This window comes from Xiphophorus couchianus, chromosome 14 (assembly GCF_001444195.1).
Source record: "Xiphophorus couchianus chromosome 14, X_couchianus-1.0, whole genome shotgun sequence".
Taxonomy (NCBI): domain Eukaryota; kingdom Metazoa; phylum Chordata; class Actinopteri; order Cyprinodontiformes; family Poeciliidae; genus Xiphophorus; species Xiphophorus couchianus.
Window position 1 is genome coordinate 2890175 of NC_040241.1, and position 23305 is coordinate 2913479.

The window sequence follows — 23305 nt, forward strand, 5'->3', positions numbered from 1 at the left end:
TGACATTAACCAAGAAATCACGATCTGACATAAATTTGTTATAAACGTATTACTGATTAAACTTTAGCATTAATAACATAAAGCTACATAATTTTTAAAGTCTAATCAGTAATACTTCTTCTCACAGGGCAGCGGAGAGGAAACCGACACCATCCCTTCTTAGGGAACGTATAATTCATTCTGCAGGAGCTCAGACAAGCAGGGTTCAGTCAACCGGATACACAAACAGCAGACTGTACTTTCATTTGGAGGTTTCTTCAAAGATGCCGTCTTTTACTGGTCAGCGAGTTCAAGCTGTTCCCATGGAAGGAACATGCTGCTGGGCAGAGTTTTGACGTAGAGGGGATTCCAGCTGGGACTCCTTCTTCTTCTTGTAAGATCTTATGGCAGGTGACATCCAGTGTTTAGATGCATTATTGCCATCTGCTGTGCTGGAGTGTGGGCCAGAATATTTTACCAACTTAAACTATATCATTGTATATAATCCTGTTTTCTTTGCAAATTTTTATAAAGGCTTAATTTAGCTTGTCATTGTCATGTTTAACCAATACCTTAATGTCTCTGGGACTACTCCTTCCTGGGAATTGTTTTGAAAAGAGGTAATACTGTGCATTCTGGGATTTAGAGTTTTTACCAGTCACTTTAGTTTTGTGTGGGCAGTGCAGTCCTTGTTCACTGACATGGCTGTGAATGGGGCGACTTCTGCAGATAAAGACCCACAAGACCCAGTGTTAAGTTCACAACAAGATGACATAAAGTGATATTTTGGGGCAAACTTTACATTTCCCTATATAAAAGAATTTCACAAATCACAAACAGGGTCTTAAAGAAAAGTCTTTTAATATGTAGGAATTCAGTCTAGGTTTAATCAAAGTATTTTAGATTTGGCCCTTCAGCTTAGCGCTGGTGGAAACATATTTAGCAGTTAGCCATTTGTGGCATCCTGACAGTGCTTGCAAATCACGTAGATCATTTTGTCATGGTTTCTCTTTTTTTTCTGGGAACCTAAAGTTCAGCCACAAGCATTATTTTAAAATGGTAGAGGCTTCCTTAATGCTTTTGCAATCAAATGTCAGAAAGTTTGTGATTAATAACTTTTTTTTTCTTTTTTTTTTACCCCTCCAGGGGGTCTTTTTCTGGGCTCTAGTGTCTTTTACTTTTACGAAAGTGGGCTGACAGGAATGGGTAAGGAGAGGAGGGAAGACATGCGGCAAATATCATCGGATCCGGGAGTCGAACCCACGACGGCCGCATCGAGGACTCAAAACCTCCATATATGGGTCGCGCTAACCCCTACGCCACCACGGCACGCCCCGTGATTAATAACTTTTGACCAAGTGTTTTTATGAGACCACTACTTTCCATTTTTATTATGTCATTGAATATAATTTCAGATTTTTGTGTTATTTTTGTCCAGGTTGAGAAAAATAAGACAAAAATAAAAGCAAGCTATTATTGCTACTGGTTAATTTTCTAAGCTACACTAGAGCAAGTATTAGGGATGCACCGGCATAAAAAGTTGGGCAGATATTGCCATCTGTTATTAATATGTTACTGTTTTGGCAGTAACTACCAATGTCATATGTCTTGGCTAAGACCCTCCTGAAATACATAAATGGTAACAAGATGAAAATAAGTATCAGTTGCCAATATCGGACCAGTTTTACTAAACGAACTGATACAAGTATGTTCAAAAATGATCATAGCGGCCAATTCTGATGCTGATTGTTTCAGGACTGGGCCAAGTTTTTGGAAATCAAAATATGGTCACCTAGTGCTTACTGACTCCATCAAAACAAGAGCATTAGAAAGGATGGATGGAAACAAAATATGGACAATGGAACGGAGAATAAATTATGAAAATACTAATATTTTGTTAATCATGAAACAAACATTACCTGGACATATGGTGGTGTGTGCATGACCATGTCATATAAGTTCATCACATCATTTGGATTCTTATTATCATCAAAATTACAAGAAATAAAGTCTTTAAATTTCTATATAATCAACTTTCTGAAATAAGTGGCAAAAAATTGAACTCTTTCACGATCTCTAATTTTTTCCTATGTACCTGTAATGCTACCCCTTGTGTTCGTGTAGGTACTATTGAAATAAAAGGCCGCTGTTGCTGCAAAAATCGTAAATAGACATAAATCTGCATAATCAATATTTTCAGGTTTTATTGGGAAAAAAGCTTTACAAAGTAAACTTGACAAGCAGCTGCACCTTTTGTAAATAATGCAATAAAACTAAAAAGATAAGAACAAAAGTCTTTGCTAAGTCTGATTTTGTATGCAGCTATAAAATATCATACATACATACAAACATACATGGATACAGAATTGAATTTACATCATGTCAACAGTTTATGTACACATCGTCTTAAATATTAATCATCTATTTCCTCGTTTCAGTGTAGCACTTGTGAAATACTTGGAATAACCGACCGACCCGCGATGACGTCTATTAGTCGAGTTAGAGGAGGTTTTCTGTTTGTTTGTTTTTCTCTTCCTGAAGGCAGAGTGTGAAGGCACCAGATCTAAACGTAGATGAGAGGAGCTCTTTAACGAGTAAATATTATCACACAGCTTTTATTTCTGAGCCCAGTCCTGATTTCAAAGGAAGAGAATGTTTAAAGAATTAAAGCTCTGGTATCTTTTATTAGTCTCTACTTATTGCCTTGCTTTTAAAAAAATCCTTACAGCATAGTTTTATTTAAAAAAAAAAAAACAACAACAAAGAAAATGTTTTCATCAGCATTGCTACACAGCTAATACACCTTGGCAGGAAGCTGAAGTTTGAAGTTTCCTTTTCCTATGACAGATAAAGGGGTGGACAGATAAATTGGCCCCATTTCCTTAATTCCAGGTGATCTGTGATTGGTCGATACTTACAGCCCATCATGTCTCGTCTGCACGAGTGCGGCTAACAACAGTCACTCCATTGTCGCTCGCTTAGCTTTATAGCTAACTTTAGCAACTTTAAAGACCAAAAAAAACCCAAAAAAATCAGTTTGAGCTAAAAATGGAATCAGCAGGTCAGGCTTTTGAAAATCGGCGATCAGCCAGAAAACTGCAATCGGTGCACGATTAAAACACATCTTTAACTTTCACACATTTTGTCATGTATTTCATCAGGATTCACAAAGTAGAACATATTTGTTAGGTGGAAGATAAAGTATTTTCATCAGCCTGATACTCCCTAAATAAAACCCAGTGCCTGTCGCCTGGACTCAGTCGGGGGCCACAGGAGACATGTGGAAGGTCTCATGGTCACACGGCAGAACAGATTACATTTAAATGTATTTGTGTGTTAGAATGACCCAGTCAAAGTCCAGACCCAAGAATTCAGCATCTAGGCATACAAAGTTGGAGGAACTCTTGGACCTGTGAGCATTTATCAGGAGTCAAACGCTTCCTGTTGTTGACAGTGTAGAAACACAAGGCACCTTTCTGACCCGCAGCGCAACTTTCTTCCCCCCAACGTGGCTGGATCGTGCTGTCGCATTTGAAAAATAATAAAATAAAATCCCAAACACTTTGCATCACATCCTGATGCTTTCGCTTTTACAGCCTGTCACAATGGAGCTGCTTGTGTTTTTTCAACTTGGCGTGAAAGAAATAAAAGAGGGTGAAAACAGGAAACGGTGAAGTGCGGCTAAAATGAAAGCGGCTTTAAAAGAAGAAGCGCTCTCCTGTAAGAAACGGTGACGGCGGGACAGAGAGAGAGGTTCTGCATAGATCCTCGGGGCCACGCCCCCTTCCATGAGGCGGGAGAAGATTCTGGAGTCCATCAGCTTTATCTGACATGCACACATTCAAGCCCAGCTTTTGTTTCTATACATTCTGAGAAATACTGCTCATTGTGATGTGAATATCCAACCCCTCCACCATGCTAGGTTTTAGTTTAGATTTTTTTTTGCCCCACACACAGATTCCTTTGCACGTCAGACAGAGAGACACGAAGGGAAGGGCGGCTTCTTGGCAAGCAGCTGTTCCTGTTATCGCCCAGTTTACAACCTTAAGGGAAATGTGGAAGGGTAAACATTATGTTTGGAGGGGCGGGGCGGGCTGTGAGAACACAGAGGGGGGCTGGAGGAGGGGGCCGAGTGTTTGAGGTCAGCTCATGTCTGTGGACGTCCCACTGATGGCACGGAAAACATGGAGGGAGTTCTGCAGCAGCGACCGCATCATGTCCTCCTGGTAGATCTGATGGGTGAAGAGGAAACACACAATTAAAAGGAAGCTCTCTCTCTGTCTCTCACACACACCCCGACACGCACACATAGAGCTGCATGGGCGGATTAGATGGGATGCACTACAGTGGGACTTGGGTCACCACAGGCCAGGATGAAAGGAGACATGGGATCGATGAGGTTTGATTCTGATCCACTGATTGGCTTCGCTGTCGGAGCGTTTGGGATCTTTAACGATGCATTTGATCTTTGTCCTGGGTGGAATCCCTCTACGCATTAAAAACAAAACCGGATCTGGATCTGCACATTTTCCTTTGACCCACACAGGGAAAAATCACACACACACACACACACACACACATATATATATACATATATATATATCTAGATATATAGATATATATATAGATATATATATCTATATATCTAGATATATATATATATATGCACACATTGACATAGATATATATATAAGCACACATTGGCATGACGTCTGCTAGCAAGTTGAAGGGAAACGACTTTTTGTAGCCGTCAACAAACTACTGGCAGAATCCTGGTAGGAAACCAGAATAATCTGATCAGAATTGTTTGAGCTCATTTAAATTGGTTGGTTTTCTGGACTTTGAATACATTTCTATCAGGGCTGAAGGTTTAATGTTGCCCTGACGAATCTGTTCCAGAATCAGCCTTGATGAGTTGGAGATTTTCGTCCTCTTGGATCTGGTATGCTGACTTATTGGTAGTTATGCTGCTATAGGCTGAGGCTGCCGGAGGACAAACTGACCGTTTTTCTTCACTTTCTTGTCCTACTACTCTCCAGTTGGCCTTACTTGGCGTTATTTCAATTGGTAACTATATATTTTCTCTCATTTTCTTTCCCTCCATAGAAGCTACGTCTGGCCTGTCACTACATTCCTTCCTGGCTGACATAACGCTGCTGTCAACTAATCATCCTTCCTAACCTTTTACTTTCACAAACATCAAAAATAATCCTACATCAGCTCATCTGTTTCTTCTCGTTTAATTCTGCTCTGTCTTCTCAAACCTCCAGTTGGTTGTTGCAGATGGCTGATTGTACTGAGCCAGGTTCTGGTTCTGCTGGAGGTTTCTTCCTGTTAGAGGGGAGTTTTTTCTCTCCACTGCATGCTCGGCTAACGACACGATTCAGGCGGTTGACTCCTGTCTCTACGTTCTCCTCCAGGAAGAGTCAGTGACTCCGTGCAATATGCTGGGTTTCCTTAGTTGAAAAACGTGTGAACTAATAATAAACTCAGCTTAATGTGCAAAGAACTAGTGAAAGTACTAGTTCCAATTTCTCACTTATAACTTGGGAAAAAAAATGTCTTTCTACAAGTGAAATAATCTGCTAGTAGAACTAGTACTTTTTCATCAAGATTACAAAATTAGTGATGTAAAAGCATCTCCTTTATCTTGCTGAACAGTTATGTTTAAAATTAGTTTCGTCTTATTCCAAGTGTGCTTAGATCCTTGCACTAGAAACTAGACCAAAAGATGCTGGGTAAGATTTGATGTTTTTGCAGTGCAAATGTATTAGAAAAGACAAAAAAAGAAAAAACAAAAGTATTTACAAAATGTATTTATATCAAGGTGCGAGACGGTAGAAAAGCAGAATGGAGTGTTAAATCTGCATGTTCGCTGCAGACCAGCAGTTTAGCCTGTCATGTGAGGAGTGAGCAGCAACCCGAGGAGACAGGTTGTGCTGGTACGGTTACGTGACTGGAGGCACAGAGACGCCATTGATGGCAGCCGGCCAGGTGTCGTTTTTACAGCCAGCCTGCTTTGCTGCAGAATGTAAGCAAAGCATTTTTGCTTTAAAAAAAACAAAAAAAAAACACAACACAGCAATGTTATGGGTATTTGTGAGTATGGAAATATTCAAACCCGAAACCCGAAGAGCAAATGTGATGGTGATTTGATTAAAGGCGTCTCATTTGCATCTCTTTTTTTGTTTTTTGTCACTCTGAGCGCCACCGCTGTCGCACCGCGATCCGCTGCTTTCGTTTATTGGAGCGAGCGATCCGATTGGCTCGTCGCAGAAGGAAGCCAAGTGGAATCTAAGTATGCCAAAACAACTTTCCATCTATCTGTGCCAGGTGAAGATCTTTGCACGTGGATGAGCTGAACTAAAACAGCTGAGCTCTACCACTCTCTGCTCACAGACTGTCATTTAAAGGGGCAGTACGATGTGTTTTCCAGGCATATGGTGCCATTTTAGAGCACATTCGAGTAACTATGTTACCTTCAGTTGTTATAAAAATGATACATATATCAAATATGACTAAAACAAAATCTGACTTTGTAATCTAATGCCTGGAGATTGTGTCTTAGCTGTTTGCTAATTGCTGCTGCCTAGTCTGAAGGAGTCACAGCTGCATCACAGCTGAATGGTTGCCATGGGAGATACAAGGATTTCTCAAACATGCATGAAAGAAGGTATGTTTATGTTTATGTTGAGGGAGTAACATAATATGATGTGAAGCTCAAAAAAGTTGACGTTACATGATACTGCCCCTTTAAGGTGACGTGCCTGCCTTGTAAACGATTACGCATCTTTATTTCAACTAGATGAATGGGAACAAAAGGGGTTGCAAAATTATAGTTGGTGTCTGAATGAAAGGATGAAACTGTCAAAACAGCCATTACCTGCTTTTCCTTAAAGCTAAAGGCCAGCACGGTGGAGAGAAGAAAGAAAACTAGTTAGTAGGAAGTAAATCACACACACTGCACCCAACCAAAAACGTACACAAACTCACAATCTCAGCTTTAATCTCATTACGGCCTCGCTTGTCATTAGTGGAATCCGACTCGCCGGGATTTTAAGCACAAAAGAAGACATTGTGCGAGCCATCTGATATGATGAAGCGCATCATTTGTTTCCAGGAAGCAGTCAAGAGGAAATTCAGTTTCCAATCATTCCTGGATGCCGAGTGAACCACAGATTCCCGTCGCGGGTCATTAGGAGTCGGCTGGACTCCGATTATGAGCAGCCGGAGCGAACGCCCCGACGAGGCGACTGGATGTTTTATCATGTTACCGAATCACGTTTGCTTCATTTCAGTTCTATATCATATACATACACGCTTTTCAACTTTTCATTTTTTTTGTTGTTTTTTTACAGATAAAAATTTTAAAACTGAGGAACGCATTTACATTCAGTCAGGGAGGAAGTTGAGGGTTAGTTTATAAACCGATAATCTGACACACGGGAGGAGCTGCAGACATCCACAGCTCAGGTGGAGAATCTGATCAATGCTACTGTTCGCTTAGCATTCCCAAAAAATCTGAGCTTTTTTTTTTTTATCTCTCAGTTCACACATTATTATCTGATTCCATCTCTCGGCGTGTAATTAAGCCGAGCTCGGCTTGTCAAACGCCTCGGCTGGCAGTCGGAGGTGCCAACTGCGACTTTGCATGTCCGTTTGCAGCGTGGCTCCGTCCACAGAGATGAGATATGTTTTCCCCCAGATATCTCTTCTTCCAGTTACAGAACATTTGTTTGGCGCGTTGGCAGCAGGTGTGGATCGTGTTTCCTGAAGATCTGTTTCCTGACGTCTGGAGTTGCATCAGCTTTTCTTCAGAAAACAAAAGAAATCTGAGTGGACCGGTTGTGACTGGTGCTACCGTCACCGCTTTCTTTCTTAATCAAACCAAACGTTTTCAGATGGCAGGAAGCCTGCACCGTTCTTCTGCAACTCTGGTTAGCGATCGCCTCGGGGTGGAAGATGATCAAGCGGAAAGTAACTAAAAATCTGACCCCAATATATGAGGAAACGAAGGAATGTGGATTAAAAATCTTGCGCTGTCTCAAACCTGAAAAACATCGGCTGATGTTCAAAGTGTCGAATTTGATCATTTCTCAGGTTCTCCGCTGAATCACACTGCGAATCGGCTTAACAAGAATCTAAATTGTTTATATTCTTTCTCATAATTCAACCTTACACTTTCTTCTCAGAATATCTGACTTGCAGCCTGTGGGACGTCAGAGATGATGAAGCCAGCAGGATGATTCGCGTGAACACGGCTGCTGTTTTGCAACGCCTTGCCTAATCCGACTTTTGAGAAACTGACGTCAGAGGAAACCGTCTGCAGGCGAGAAAACTGTATTTGTAAGTATTTTGAAAAAACAGCCTTTTAAATGACAAAAGTTGATTTCTTAATTCCGTAAGCATCTTCATATTTACACCAAACGTCTGGTTTGAGTTTGTTCTCTCCCCCCTCCCCTGTTTATTTTATTACTGTTTTATGTTTTTATGATGAAAAGCATTGTGAGGTGCCTGAAATGTGATGTATACCAACCTGATCAATATGAAAATTTGGGCCGGTATTAATATTAACATTGTTAAACTGATATGCTAAAAAAAATGGCGCTACAATCGTCTGATACCAATAATAGTGCAGATGTATTGTGAATTGCTAATTCACAAAAAAGTTTGAATTTCAAAATATTTTCAAAATCTAAATGAAGTATCCATAAGATAAATATGTCAGAAAAACTTACATTTCTTGAAATCGGTGTGAGGAATCTTTCCTAAAATCTTTAAGATGGTAAAGAAAATCAAAATGTGCTGCAGGTTCTTTGAGAGAGGAAGTAATCTTTTGCACACTGAGGGGAAACAACTCGATTCTGATCTTTGATCAGTTGATCGCTGCGTCTCTATTTGAAAAACAACTTTTGTGTTTTTTTTCTGTTAGTACATCAGCTAATGTTTACATGTTTATTTGTGTCTCAAATTTTTTATTTGCTTCTGCTCCACCTGCTTCTCCCCAGAACTGCATAACTAGAAGTACTACTTTACTTTTAGCTATGTAGCCTCAACAGGTTGAAAACTTAGCTAAAAAAAAAAAAAGACTCATTCCACCTCTTTTTATTGGAAGCTTGCATAAAATTTCAAAAGTTAAATAGGTTTCTAATAAGTACAAATTCCAAACTTCAACTAATTCTCAGCTTCTGCAAGATGTCACTTCATTACTTGGATTATTCAAAAGTAACAGTACTTCTCTTCTTCTAGCTAGCAGGGGCATATTAGGTACTCACTATCCACAGCTTCTGTACGTGACTCAAACATTTGCTTGACAGAAAAGTCGCACAAAAAAAACAAACTACATATGAAAATTAAATGAGATTAATTAGTCCTGTTAACAAAACGTAAGTTCTGTGATTAATGTATTTAAGGCCAGCTTACATTTAATTATGAGTCTATACTTTGTAAGGATGCACAGACACCCTGTACCTGTATCTCCATTTTATTGGTTCATTCCACCATTTTTATCATTATTTTTTTCACTTGCATAAAATTTAAATGCTCAATAAGTACAAATTATTAAGCATTTAACTAAGTCTCTCCTTTTACAATCCATCTCTTCATTCCTTGTGTTCCTCATTGCTGCCCTGTCCTCAGGCCATGTCTGGATTTTACAAACTTATCAAGATTCAAAGAATCCAGATAAGGTAGGAATAATAAGGAATGCCTCTGTTCCTCTGATGTAACCTGTGTGACTAACAGCTTCTACAAACAAGAGCTTCATACTTTCAGATATGAATAAAGAAAGTGTGGCCCCATTTCCCAGCTCGCTCCCAGGTTACCTGTTCATGGATGATGTCAGACAGCTCCTTCACCATGTCCTTGAAGTTGGACTTCAGGCCCTCGTGATACTCGAACTGGTCCTCCTTGATGATCCGCTCGTTAATGTCTAGCGCCATGCTGCACGCCTCCACAAAATGCCTGCAGACAAAGAAAAGAGCAAAACGTAAACTTCAACAAAAATAATGATAAATCTGAAGCCTATTTGATTCATCTCTTTCGGCAGATGTTTACCTGAAAACCTCCTTGAGCTCTTTGACTTTCTTACTGCTGGATGAGTTGGACTTGCTGTCGTCCAGGAAGGCCCGGGCGTACGCCATGGGGCCTGCATTCACCTGCAGCGGAACACAACTCTTCCCTGTCACTGACCTCTGAACAGCCTCTTTATGTGCACAAGCTGAACACAGGACTGGGGACGGTGTGGGCCCCCGTGGGGCCCGGGGCTGTGAGGCGGCGGTACCTGCACCGAGACGCAGCCCTGCAGCTTGAGCTGCAGCTGGATCATGTCCACTTCCTGGCTGGAGCAGAGCTTGGTCAGCTCGGCCGTGCGCGCCCTCATCTCGTCGATGGCCACGTCCACGGGCTTCAGCTCCACCTGCCTCTCCCCCTTCACCTCGATGCGCTTTTTCACGTACGGGAAGGTGTTGGCGGCTGGGGACGAGAGCGCACGCGAAGCCCGGGTGAGTCATGCATGCAAATGTGGCAAAACGAGCAAAAAAAAATTTAAAACAAGCAAACAAACAAAAGCATCATTTTTCCCCCCAGCTGGTATCGGAGGCTGCAGGGAGTAAAACAGAAGGAGTGTCATTGCTAGGAAACGGAGACAATGCAGAGGCCTGCAGGGCTTTGGTGCTGCTCCAGAGAACCCGGCTACCAGCCGCTCACGCTAATGTTCCACATCACACACCACGCGCCCCAGGTGTTAAAGCATTATGATTTTGACGACTCGTCCAACTTTCGCTGTTGATGGTTTTTGTTTTCCTTTATCATCCCAATAACAATGAAAACAAATGCATAATTAATGTCGATCTGATGGTGACTTCAGGACTGAAAGCAAAACAAACAGCAGCCTGACTGCACCATCCTCACCTTTTGTTTCAATAAAAAAAACAAAAAACTGATGTATTTTAGTTTATGTGACACATCAACATAATGACGATACCGAGCTACCCTGCTAGAAATCTTGCTGAGGTTTTTTTAAAAAAATATAAATAAGCCGCCTGGTTCAAAGTGTGGGGAAAAATGTAGCGGCTTATAGTCCGAAAAATACGGTACAAAAATCTAGCTTTTGCTCTTACTATGTCATATTTTTCAGACTTATACCTCTAACAACTGAATATTTATTTATCTTCTTTTTAGTTGTAGCTTGACAAAATGTGAAAAAGTTCACACTTTCATGCAGTGTGCGCGCGTATATGTGTGTGTGTGTGTTCCTTACGTACTTGTAAGGACGGTCCTCCTCTTGCACTGCTCCTCCACGCCGCCGTGTTTCTTCCCCGACAGCGTGTACGGCGTCTCGAACACAAAGTTCCTGATGTTGTGGCACTTCTCAAAGTCCGTCTTCTTCTCCGGCGCCTCCTTCTCGTCGAAGTAGGGCTTGACGAACGTCACCTGGACGTAGGCGAACCTGGAGTCCAGCTCCTTGGGGTTGACCTGAAACATCAGCCAGAAGGTTTGAGAAAAGAACAGATGTGGAAGGAATCAAAGAGAAATCACGAGACGGAGGGAGGGAGACGCCGACGTCCAAAAGCAACTTTCCAGCCGTAATGAAGGAATTAAGTGTGAAAAGTTGAATCATTTGGCTTAAACATCACATGTAATCCTCACTGGTACTTCTCAGATATCAAATCAATCTATCAGCAGAGACTCTATAATGACTCGTCAAGCTGGAGAAAGAACATTTCCCAGCATTATCTTGGACTAATGATATTTTCTGAGTCAACACAGCAGTGAGGCTGCAAAGCCAAGCACATCATTTACATTCCAGACTGTGTTTGAGCTCCGACTGCAGCTCTCCAACTAAAGTGACCATCGGTTTGCTGCCGGCACCTTGTTGGAGTCCTGAATGATCTTGACGTTTTCCGGGCCAAACTTGTCGCCGTAGAGGGTGAGCAGGCGCTGCGAGATCTCGGACAGGCCGGTGAGTTTGGGCTCTTTGTAGATGTACTCCTTTCCATCCTCTTCCTCGAAGAAACCCTGTCGACGAGAACAGAACCTCGCTGAGGATTAGCTCCGCTTTAAAGCGGGGAACATGCTCCACGAGCATAAACATCCACAAGATAAACATCGGTCTGTTTATTGAACTCGCAGCTGCGAGTCGGTGAACGCAACCTCGGCTTTAAGTGCTTCCAGTTAGATGAGCTACTTATGCCAAGATTTCAACTTCCACTTTTTGATTTCTCGTGTTGCTTTGTGAAGTGCATCAGTCTCTGTAATACCGCAACCAGCCCAACGTTCTCTAGCTTGCAAGCTCTCTCATTTTGCCTCTAAATATAACAATCATGGCCGAAAACGTAGTTTGGCTCCGGAAACTAAAGTCTTCATCCCTGTAAGCATTTAAAAACTGTAATCTGTGTTTTGGCTTCCTCCTTGCTGAGCGGCGTTCCAGTCCGTTTCGGTTCCATTTTGTTTCACTGTAGGTAACAATTCATCGACTGCTTCAAGTACTCAGATTATTAAAATTCCTTCAGGCAGATAATTTGCCTTGAATCTTCATTAAATGGTGTTTTGCGAACGCGCCATGTGCCGGACGGATGATTATTTGCGTTGCGCAACACTCTCGCTCCTGCCAATGAGTTGTTGTCGAATGCTAAGAGTCAGCATAACAAACATCCTCTTTTCCTCGGACGTGTCCACTTTTCGCATTCTGTCTATTGACTGAAGGTGAATATGTAAACCAAAAGTTTTTCATGCATCTTTCTAAGCCTGCTGCTTTATTATCTTTATTAAATTAAATACAATTTCATTTGTTTTTATTTTTGCCCAGGTTGACTTAAAAAGTCAGATGCATTTTCTAAGCTCTAAGGTTTTCTAAGCTTATCACAGTATTTCCCACCTTTTTACTTTATCAAATTTTTTTTATTCGATAACTCGATTAATCGTCAGTGTAATTGGTAGATTACTCGAAAAGTGCCATTTTCTCCTGAAAGTGCCACTTCATCTCTCCTGGATGAATAAACCCAGCAGAACGTACCTGCCCATAAAAAGCCACTCTGAAATACGTCCCCAGCAGCCTGCGGCCTGACTGGATCACCTCCATGATTTTGTTGTAGGCTCTGTGCAGAGTGTCATACAGGCGACTCAGTTTCTGAAACACAACCAACCAGAAGAAACAAGTCATTTATAGGACCTGTTTCATGTCCAAGGAGTGAACCGAGGATTTCACGCAGCATAAGGAATGAATACGCAGATGAGATAAAAGCAGGAGCCGATGAGAACAAACACAGTCACTGCCGTGTCTCCACCCACAGCATGAGGCGGTCACAGAACCAAAGAGCTCCTTCAGAGACAGACTGATGCATCCTGGGTAAACAGAGGAGCGTCGCCACAGGTCCTTCCTCCCTGCAGCTGTTTGACTTCAGCTCCCAACAAACTCAGGAAGTGTTTTCATCCCCCGTTTCAAACGGTTCTTGCAAATAGCCTGTTTTTGTGTACAAAATGCACATTTTGTACCATTTTTAAAATAATTACATTTTTAATAACTGTAAGGCACTTTTTTTCTCCTGCTGTAAACTTGCCTTGCTGTACAGTTGCTTCTACTTACTGCGTGTTATAGTTTACCTCGTGTGGATCTCCATGGTTTATATTTGGCTGTCACTCTGCTGCTGTACTCGCCGAGGGACAATAAGAATATTTCTGTTCTATTCTGTTGTATTCAATAAGTGAATAACTAGCCATGTGTGTTTTTAGATGTGCTAATGCTGATTTGAAGGACAGTCCTTCAAATTGTTTTTGATGACGATGACGAGGAGGAGATGGTATAAGGATAATTTACTCAAGATAAAAACACAAAGAAAGTAGCAAAAATCAGGAAAATAAGTGGAGTAAATACAATTATGTATTATGATAATCCACAATGTAAAGCACTGAGTGGTCAGTATGACTATTTTAGATTCAGTCCGTTTACCATTTCCTGCTAACTCTACAGATATAAGATTAAAACCTTACCTATTAAACCGCCACCTTTACAAGAACAGTGATGAGTTATCAAGCTAGCTTAGAAACTTCCCTGTTTTTTCACAGTGCCTTTCCAGTATTGTCACAGTGACAATACTGGAAAGGCAAACATGGAGCATTAAAGACAGTCTGAAATATATGTTTCTTAATACAGATCAGATCAGTGAGCGGACGGTGTGTAAACAAGCTCACTTCATTTATCTGTTTCACTCTCTTGACTTTCACAGCCCGTCAATTGGGGCCCAACGAGTCCCTTTCTTTAGAACAGAGAAAATCAGTGTTGCGTAAAAAGTCCTGATGAGCCAGAACAAGTCGAGCAGGTTGAGATAAACGGCTCAGTGGGCTGAATGCTGAAAGTTTCACTGTCAAAGAAAGTGACTGGCAGGTCCAATGATGAAAACAACAAACACAACCAGAGCCGGACTGATGCGGTACCTCGTATTCATGACGTTTCTCATAGATGGGGATGATAAGCTTGGCGATGTGTGTGATGAGCTCGTAACGCTCGGCTTTCCACAGGGCCTCCACACACACCTCCAGGTGATCCACCAGGACTTCCTGAGAAACGGGACAAAGGGAGGGGTGAACTCTGAACTCTAATGTGAAGAAACGAGTCAAAAACAATGGAACTAAAATGTATTTTCTTGATAAAAAGCAGAGTCTTCTTTGACGTATTATCAGAATCGGCGCTTTTGAAAACCAAACAGTCATGTCTATCATAAGAAAATGAAGTCAGAGGGCCACACCTCAGTGTAATACACATCCTGCATTCCTGCATCCTCCTTCATGGCCGCTTCCTCCTCGATGTTAAGCGTGACCTTCTTGAATGCAGTCAGACCGCACGGGAACAACTCTGATATTAACGAGGAGCAGAAAAAGAGGAAGTAAAAAATTCTGACACATGATTGATCGACTCGTACCAGAAGCGAAGGCACCGACTCCGAGTAAATTCACGAGAACACATTTGATGCACGAATCGGTTTAAGGAATTCACCTTGCACAAACACACGTAGCACAATGTGGGCCCTGGCTACGCCGTGTTGTGACTTGGTCCCACATGGAAGCAGATAGAACTCGAAGATGCATGTGATTCTTTGCAGATAAACAACCCACTATCACTGCCGACAGCAGCCTCGCATTTGCTTAGCAGATTATTTTAAGGTGAGATTTGCATGAGATAGAAGCGAGTTGTGAGAAGCTGTTTTGGCTGGACATCTCCTTTGCATGCAGCGGCGCACAGGAAGGTCTTTAGATGCTGGAGGACATTTTCCTGGAGTACAATGATCACGCAGGCTGACCAGTGACGGTTTTGCAGCAAACTGTCTGCAGTCCAGTCCAGGGTTGTAAAAGTTTTGAGTTTTTGAACAAAATAGTTCAGTTTTATTTCGCTGTGACTTTTTGCATGTCTAATTCAGTTAGTTTTTATTAGTTCTTAGAATGTTTACTAGTTTTTATCAGTTATTTTGATATCTCTTTATTTGAAGGGGAGTACATAAGACTGGCATGATCGTCATAAACATGAAGGAGTCTTCATGCAAATAAATAATGACACTTTTAATGCAAGGTTGACACTTAGGATGATACGGTTTTCGAGTCCTTCCCATATCGGCTCAACAGGGCCAAAAGGCCGGAGTCCACCCTGACGACTCTGATGGCTCAAATTAGCATCCCTTCTTCAATTGTAAATGTGGCCGTTGACCGTCAGGCCAGAATGTAGGAATGTGAATAGTCCATGTTGGGGGTGGGTATCTATGATACCTGCAGGAGATCAGATCTCCTGTAGGTAATGCTCTTCAGTTTAGTTTTGAAGCATACATGAAGTGTTTTTGGAGAGATGTGACCTTTTGCAGCTGATCCATGATGTTGTGCTGCATTATCCAGGTCATTTTGCCAAATGTACATAGAGTTTGCAAAACATACAATCTGTTTCAAAAAATATGCAAAGGTTTTTCTAAAAGAAATGAGTAATGTTTCTCTTTGAAATAAAGCTAAGAGGGTATTAATTGTGTTGATCCACCTCAAAAAAATCATGCAAAAAGTGTAAGCAAAAGAAATCTGGGAGACTTTGCACATGCAAATTTACATGCAGCCTTTTGTGCTGTGGAGGATAAATAGGTGACTGCTTCACCTATTTAGTTCACAAGAACTAATGGCATTTATTTCAGTCATAATCTTGCGGGGGGTGACTAAGGTTCCATCACTATGTGACAGCTGGTCAGCAAACCTGGCAAACATGATTGACATGGCAGCACTGAATGCACATGTGCTTTATCAGGCATGCATTGGGGTGCAGGAGAGACGGGTGGACTTCCTGGTTGAGCTTGCAAAAGAGTTCGGTAACTCTCATGTGAGTGAGAAGAAGGCACACAAGGAGAAACTGCTTCGGCAACAACCTTCCACACCCAGCTCAGGCAAAAGGGCGAAGTGTCAGGTCAACCATCGATGCAGGATGCGTGTCCTGAGGCCGAAACATCATCAGTGACCCCTCACACCCCCACCATGGACTGTTCTCCCTGCTGCCCTCTGGAAAGAGGTTCTGCAGCATCCGGTGCAGGCCCACCTGGTTCCGAAACAGCTTTTTCCCACTTGCCATCAGACTGCTGAACTCTTAACTGGACTGCACTCAAAAACTGGTCTCCACTTTATACCTTGCACATGTACAGAGCTAAATAACTTCTATTTTACTGTCAGTCCTGCACTTTATATTTTATATTTAGATTTATATTCATATTTTATACTGTATTTTATTTTACTCACAACATTGGAACCTCAAACATTATCCTGAGCCGTATGCAACGAAATTTCGTTCTGTATACACCCTGTGCATTGAAAATGACAACAAAGTCAGTCGAAGTCGAAGTCTAAGGAACAATTGTGCAACTGTGAGATGCGTTGAGGCCATTACCAGGGTACTGATAAGGTAATGGCCCTAGGTAATGGCCCTATTTACTGAACAAAAGCACCTGCTAGATAAAATCCTTCAGGCCAGTTGGACTATCTAAGCCGAAATAGGTATATGTCAAAATGGCCTAACTCAAGCCATTCTAGTGTTAAAGAGTTTTTACGCAAATTTCATTAAAACTTTCCATTAAAAGTGTCATTGACCGAATAATGCAAAGCTTACACTTTTAATGGACTTTTGATGCAACTTTCAGTGCGAAGTTTCATTAAAGTGTCATTATGTCATGAAGCGAATGACGCTTCATGACATTTGTTGTAAATATTCACAAACACACCTTCAACTTCATTACCAGTTATGTCACGTTTACGATAGTTCATGTTAGTCTTATGCACACCCCTTCAAATAAAGTGTTACCATTATTATTAGTTAAATGTTGTTTAGGTTTTAGTTTAGTTTTTATTTGTTATAGTAATTTTAGTTTTTCCATGCTAAAAAAACTAAACAAACACGCTTAAGTTACCTAAGTGTAATCTTACCTAAGATTACCTAAGATTACCCTCTGGTAACCTTAGATTACCTGAGTTGATTTTTAGGTGCAGAATTTAAAAAATCATCAATACTCAACCAAAAATACAATTTTCAAAAAAAATATTAAATTATTGTAGAACAACCAACTGACTGGTGTTTTGTCCCAACTTTTGTTGTCGCCATTTTGCGGACCAGTGTAAGCCAGGCGTGCCGTAATTTGCCGACAGCTGACGTAAACCTCTTGTGTGGATGGGGCGTAAATCAATTTCACCTCAGTTCAAAAGGCTGACAAATAGATTCATAAACATGAAAATGGAGGACATCATATCTATAATTTCCGCATGTTTTAGATAGTTTGATAAACGCATGGTTATGGTTCCAGTTAGTTTGAGTTTTTCCCCATTAATTACCGCTTTTGTTTGTTTCAGTTAACGAAAATGTTAAACTCAGTTTCAGTTTTCATCAGTTTGCTAGTTTTAATTCTCAGGAATCTCAAGCAGCCAACGGTGGTCAAACATGATGCTTTAACCCAGCAGAGTTATTATTAGTCCTCAGGTGGAGGTAAAACAACGGCTCGTGTTTGTGTTCAGACTTACTTTTTCTGTACAGATACTCAGCAACCAGCGCAGCCACATGAACGTAGCACATGGCAGCCTGCGGAGAGAGAGAGAGGCACAAACAAACCAAGTGGATCGGTTCAGTTTGTCTCAGAGCAGAACGGAAAACAGAATCAAGCATGAAAGGAACATAAAACCAGCTTACAACTGAGGCCAAGACACACAGGATTGGAATCTAACACTACGGCATACCTCATCCTACCAATGACAGCGCTAGCTGATGCATCGCCAGCTGGAAAATCATTTTCAACACACAAACACTTAATGCAATCAGATCTAAAAGGCTTCATTTTTTTACATAAAACCAAAGGAAAGGAACTTATTTTCAAAAAGTGTCCAAATGAAAAAAAACTAAACATGTGAAAAAAAAAAAACCTTAGATATAAGAACAATACGAGACCAAAAAGAAATGTGTTAAAATTTCTGGTTTTGCATTAAAAATGACATTTTAGAATCTTTAAATGCAGCTGTATAATCTCTCACTGAACATCCACGCCTCCTCTTTGTTCGAAGATATTTTTACCTCCCTTATCATGCTGTCTGTTCTGGGTGGTGGCCGACTCTGTAATCCTCCGTATTCCATCATATTTACGCCACAGAAAACATGTATTATTAATTAGGAGTTCCTAGAGGCTCAATCTGACGTAAGGAGTCAAAAATATTGCTTGTGTGGTTGTTTTATTATTATTATTATTATTATCAGTCTAAAGGGTAGGAAAAAATATATAATTTATTTTAAAAAAAATAATATTTTTTTTAGTTCAGCTTGGACTTTAAATGGAAAGGAAGAGGATTAGGGCCACAAAAAAAAAAAACAGAATTAATTTTTTTTCCCCACAACTTTAATCTCTTGAGATCAGAAAAAAAAATCAGTGGTCCTCGTGATGCAGGAACTGGCTACTTCAAGTGGATTTGGTGTGAAACACTGGATGGAGATGAAGAAAAGCCCCTCATTGCAACTGGTAAGCATGGTGGAGGGCCTGTGATGCTGTGGGCCCGAGGCTCTGATTGGCTGGTATTAATATCAGAGTGAGGTTAAACAAGTCAAGTGTGCAGAAGGCTGTGCGTTTCCAGTGGTTCATAAAACAATTAAAATAGTTTCAAGATGGCCGTAGACGCATTGAGTGATGAATGATGTTTGCAGTTGTTAATAAAATGCCTTTGAGACGCTCTTCATGCTCTACTTGTTTCATCTGACCTGTTAAGGGGAAGCAATACGTCCAAACACCAAATAAACACCCAATGAAAGTTTTACTGACTGTCTGTAATGGGCATTCTTATTTTGTGCTTTTTATTTCTAACTATTCTCCCTTAATTACTTAATTACTGACTCAGTTGGAGTCTCAAATTAGTTCATGGTTTTATTGTCCAACACTTCAATCAGCAGCTCATACGCATTAAAGGACAGCAGAGGGTGGATCCTGAGTGCTGTGCAGATATTTACGCAGGGCGTGTATCTGAAAGTCTCAACCTCTTAAATATAAAACTCTCTCTCTCTCTCTCTTTCTCTTGTTGCTCAAATTGTTGCTGCGTGACAAAGAAAGTGAAAATATTAAAAGAATTTTATGGCACGACAACAATGACCGGTTGGAGCACGTAGCCTTCGCAGGGCGTAAACAAGAAATAAAAGTAAAATAAACGTGTTTGTAGCGAGAGCCCGGAATGAACCCGCCGCCGGCGTTTTTCTTTTCAGATACCTCGGACAGGTCTCCGTTCTTCAGGTGCGCTCTGGCCATGCTGTCCAGCCAGGTCCGGCGCAGCTCCGGGGTGCTGGCGTAGGACCGCGCCAGGCTGTACTGGAGGTCCAGGAGCATCTCGGGGTCTTTCTCGTGCTCCCTCATCTGGGCCGTGGCCATCAGAACCGTCCGGATCCGCATGGTCAGACCCTTCACCTCACCGGGGAAGGCTGTGGACTGCAGGGCGCGCGGCAAACACAAAACTTCATTAACTCATGTCAGAAAACGTGTCAACAGACTGACTGAACACAGTGATGAGAAATATTAGCTGCGTTTCTATTGACCATATAATTGCACAATTTCACACTTTATAAATAATAAATAAAGTCGCTCAATTTCGAATAACGATGAGGTAAGCTTTTGGCCGTATCGGAACTGGAACCATGAAGAAGAAGACGAAGACAGGAAGCAGTTGGAGGATCATGTTTTTTAGTGGCTTGTCGTGTGAACAAACTTATTTACGTGATTTTAATTTAATTAATGAAATAGAAACACAACAGTTGTGAAATTGTGTTTTGTCGACATTAGGTGGAATATTGACAGTTTTATGCACATTTGAAATGGGCTTTAAAGCAGCTTTAAAACCTGCTTTAGGACACCAATATCTGTTCAATATCTGTATTGAACAGATATCAATCAACTTCTTTAAACTAAAATTGATCTAATTCAGCCAATTAGCCACATCGTCCACAATGTGTGGGTTTCCAAACCTTACACTAAACCAACTGTGATGCACGGAGGTGTCAGAATCATCCTGAAGACACATAAACCTTTTTCTTCTCCTCATTGTCTGAAGTCAGCTTAGACCAAACTTGTAAATTCTGATTTTGTTTCTACACAATAAGAAATACATTTGATATTTTCTCCTTTATTATTGTGGCATGTAGCAAATAAAAATATCATTGGCTATTCTACCTGACCTAAAATATGACCAGTTTGGTCTAATTTAACTCCAGGCTGTGAGACAAAACAAAAAAGGTATGTGTGTGTGTGTGTGTGTGTGTGTGTCTTTCTATTGGTTGTATGTAAACTTCTGGTTTCAGCTGTAGTGTTACTGGTGCGTTGTACAAAATAGGCAACATAATGAAGAAGGGAAAGTCCCCTCAAATCCCTCAACTTCCCCTCCAATCAACAGCCAGACAGTGGTGTTTGTTGCTGTTTCAGCAACTCAGCTAAATACTATGTTGGTGTAGCGCTTTGGCATTAGTGGAACTAACCCTTCTGATTAGTGCTATAGTGTTAGCAGCACAACTAACTGTGTATTTAGCGGTGCAAACCACTGACAACAATAATTCCAAACAGAAAAGGTTTCTGACTTTGCCTAGAAGACGCTAGTTAAACAGAGCTTAACAATTCTCTAACAAAAGTCACAGGGGCATATTTCTACCCAAACATATGGAGTTCATGATGACTCCAAAAACTGTGTGAAGAACATTTATCCGAATGTTGATGAGGGTGTATGTATATATTTGACCTTGTTCTAATTAGGGAAGAAATTCACTCAGCATGACCTTCCTGTACTAGAACCACTGCTAGCGTATCAGGCCCACAGCATGATACATCCACCACCCCGCCAACAATATGTTCAGACTTGTGGACCCCGTTCTTACATTTAAAAATATTTACATATGTACTTCATATAAACACTCCACCCTGTAAAAAGGGACCGGTTAAATCATTAAAGGCTGTATTAATATGACTTCTAGGCCCATAACTGGAACTGCACAGGTTTTGGAGTAAACAAACCACACTGAGGTTTCAGTTTGATCAAATCTGAAATTAAAGAACAATCAGACTTGGACCACAAAGGGTGTCTTTGAGCAGAATCCTGCTTTTATGGGACGATTTTAGGGAGCATCTCGTCTACCTTCATGGCCTTGTCGCTGTTTGCGAAGTTGTTGATGATGGAAAGCGACTCCTGGAAACGGGAGCTGCCTGTGAGCGCCACGTCAGAGATCAGCTGGCTCACTGCGATGATGATCTGGAGAGGGTAAGAAAGAAAGAAAGAAAAAACTGTTTAAATGGTTTAAATAAGGAAAAAGTCAAGTGAGAGTTGTGAATGCTTGTATCTAACTCGTCTCTCAGAGAAGCACATGACCGTACCCCGTCGGGTGGAACCGACGCCCTACCTGCAGGTGCGTGCGCAGGAAGGTCTTCCTTTTGGTGAACTCGTAGTTGTTTCTCATGAGCAGGTAGAGCAGTGCCGACGCCTCTGCCCGCAGGACGGCCAGCTTGGAGACGCAGCATTTGAGCACCTCGCAGCACAGGTCCTCACACAGCGTCACACGGCCCTTAAACAGCACAGACGGGAACTGTGGGGGCGACGGAAGGGGGCAGTGTGTTAGCAGATCAAAGACAGCCACTGAGATTAGGACACAGAGTTAGGAACGGTACGGAGGGAAGTGAGCAGGAAACAGCAGAAGCCATTAGAAAGCATAAGTCTGAGGGGGGCGTGCCGTGGTGGCGGAGGGGTTAGCGCGACCCACATTCAGGCAAACGTGGCCTCGACGCGGCTGTCGCGGGTTCGACTCCCGGACCCGACGACGTTTACCGCATGTCTTCCCCCCTCTTCTTCCCCCTTTCCTGTCAGCCTACTTTGAAAAAGGGACACTAGAGCCCACGAAAAGACCCCTTGCGGGACGATGAAAAAAGAAGAAGAAAAAAAAAAGAAAGCATAAGTCTGAGGCACGATGCACAGGAAGGATGAAACACTGTGGACGTGCTTTTCTGCAGGAGAAAACATCATGAGTCATGTCCTGATTCTAACTTTGCTTTGCAAACAAATAAAAAAGATACCACTAAGAACTCCCTTGTGTTTACAGAGTGTGTACGGAGTTTTCCATGTCAGACATTAAACATGCCAAAGCAGGAAACGGGATTTAGAAGAACTCATAAGTACACATAAAGAGCAAACAGTAAAAATGATTCACACCTTCGTAAACATTAACATATATAATTAAACATTTCTTTATTACTGAGACAGACTGAAGAAGAAATCAGACCATTTTTTTTCTTAAAGTACTATAACACAGCTGATCTTAACGTTAAAAGTGAAGAAGCAACGACTAAAAGTGAAAAACCAGGGATAGAGATTCCTTGATAGGGTTTCTGGAATCCAGCAGAAATTACCAGATAATCTGCAGTTATGCTTCACATGGCCTCATCATTTATCTGATCCCAATCTGAAACCAAGACGCTGCTGTGTTGACGGATCAAGTCGAAGTTGTAGTTTACGGTTTTGACACGCTCCACGAAAAGGAGGAACTTTCTGATTTATCTGCTGACCACTGTTCAGAGTCGCTGTAGTTAAATCTGACTGCTTTAAATCAATGGTCGGTTTATTGGGGACGGTACAAAGAGTAGCTGACGGTCAACTCTTAAAGATAACTTCTGTTTCATATTTTAGAGAGAATGGAAACCCTTCTAAAGTAGTCACTTCTTTTGTTTCTTTGTGATCTCTCTGAGCAATGCGCTGCTCCTGTGATTGGCTGTTCCCCTAAGAGTGGAAATAAGGAAGACTGTCGTTGTTGGCTTCTGCTAAGACG

At 41.4% G+C, this 23305-nt stretch overlaps 1 protein-coding gene across 4 annotated transcripts in view; it reads right to left on the reverse strand.

Moving 5' to 3' along the window:
* Positions 1-2163: 2163 nt before the first annotated feature.
* dock11 (dedicator of cytokinesis 11) overlaps positions 2164-23305 on the reverse strand; it is a 77636-nt gene continuing 56494 nt past the window's right edge. For 2 of the 4 annotated variants that reach the window (XM_028038315.1, XM_028038314.1), the window contains 13 exons: positions 21890-22072; positions 21628-21741; positions 19722-19937; positions 18004-18061; positions 14724-14830; positions 14413-14535; positions 12995-13108; positions 11851-11997; positions 11244-11454; positions 10262-10452; positions 10036-10136; positions 9804-9942; positions 2164-4211 (listed from right to left, as the gene is read on the reverse strand). In XM_028038315.1, coding sequence (XP_027894116.1) covers positions 4122-4211; positions 9804-9942; positions 10036-10136; positions 10262-10452; positions 11244-11454; positions 11851-11997; positions 12995-13108; positions 14413-14535; positions 14724-14830; positions 18004-18061; positions 19722-19937; positions 21628-21741; positions 21890-22072 — 1794 coding nt within the window. In that variant the 3' untranslated portion in view covers positions 2164-4121. Of the gene's footprint in view, positions 4212-6862; positions 6879-9803; positions 9943-10035; positions 10137-10261; positions 10453-11243; positions 11455-11850; positions 11998-12994; positions 13109-14412; positions 14536-14723; positions 14831-17999; positions 18062-19721; positions 19938-21627; positions 21742-21889; positions 22073-23305 lie in introns of those variants that run through there. The other 2 variants (XM_028038316.1, XR_003598145.1) reach the window with 2 other exon arrangements.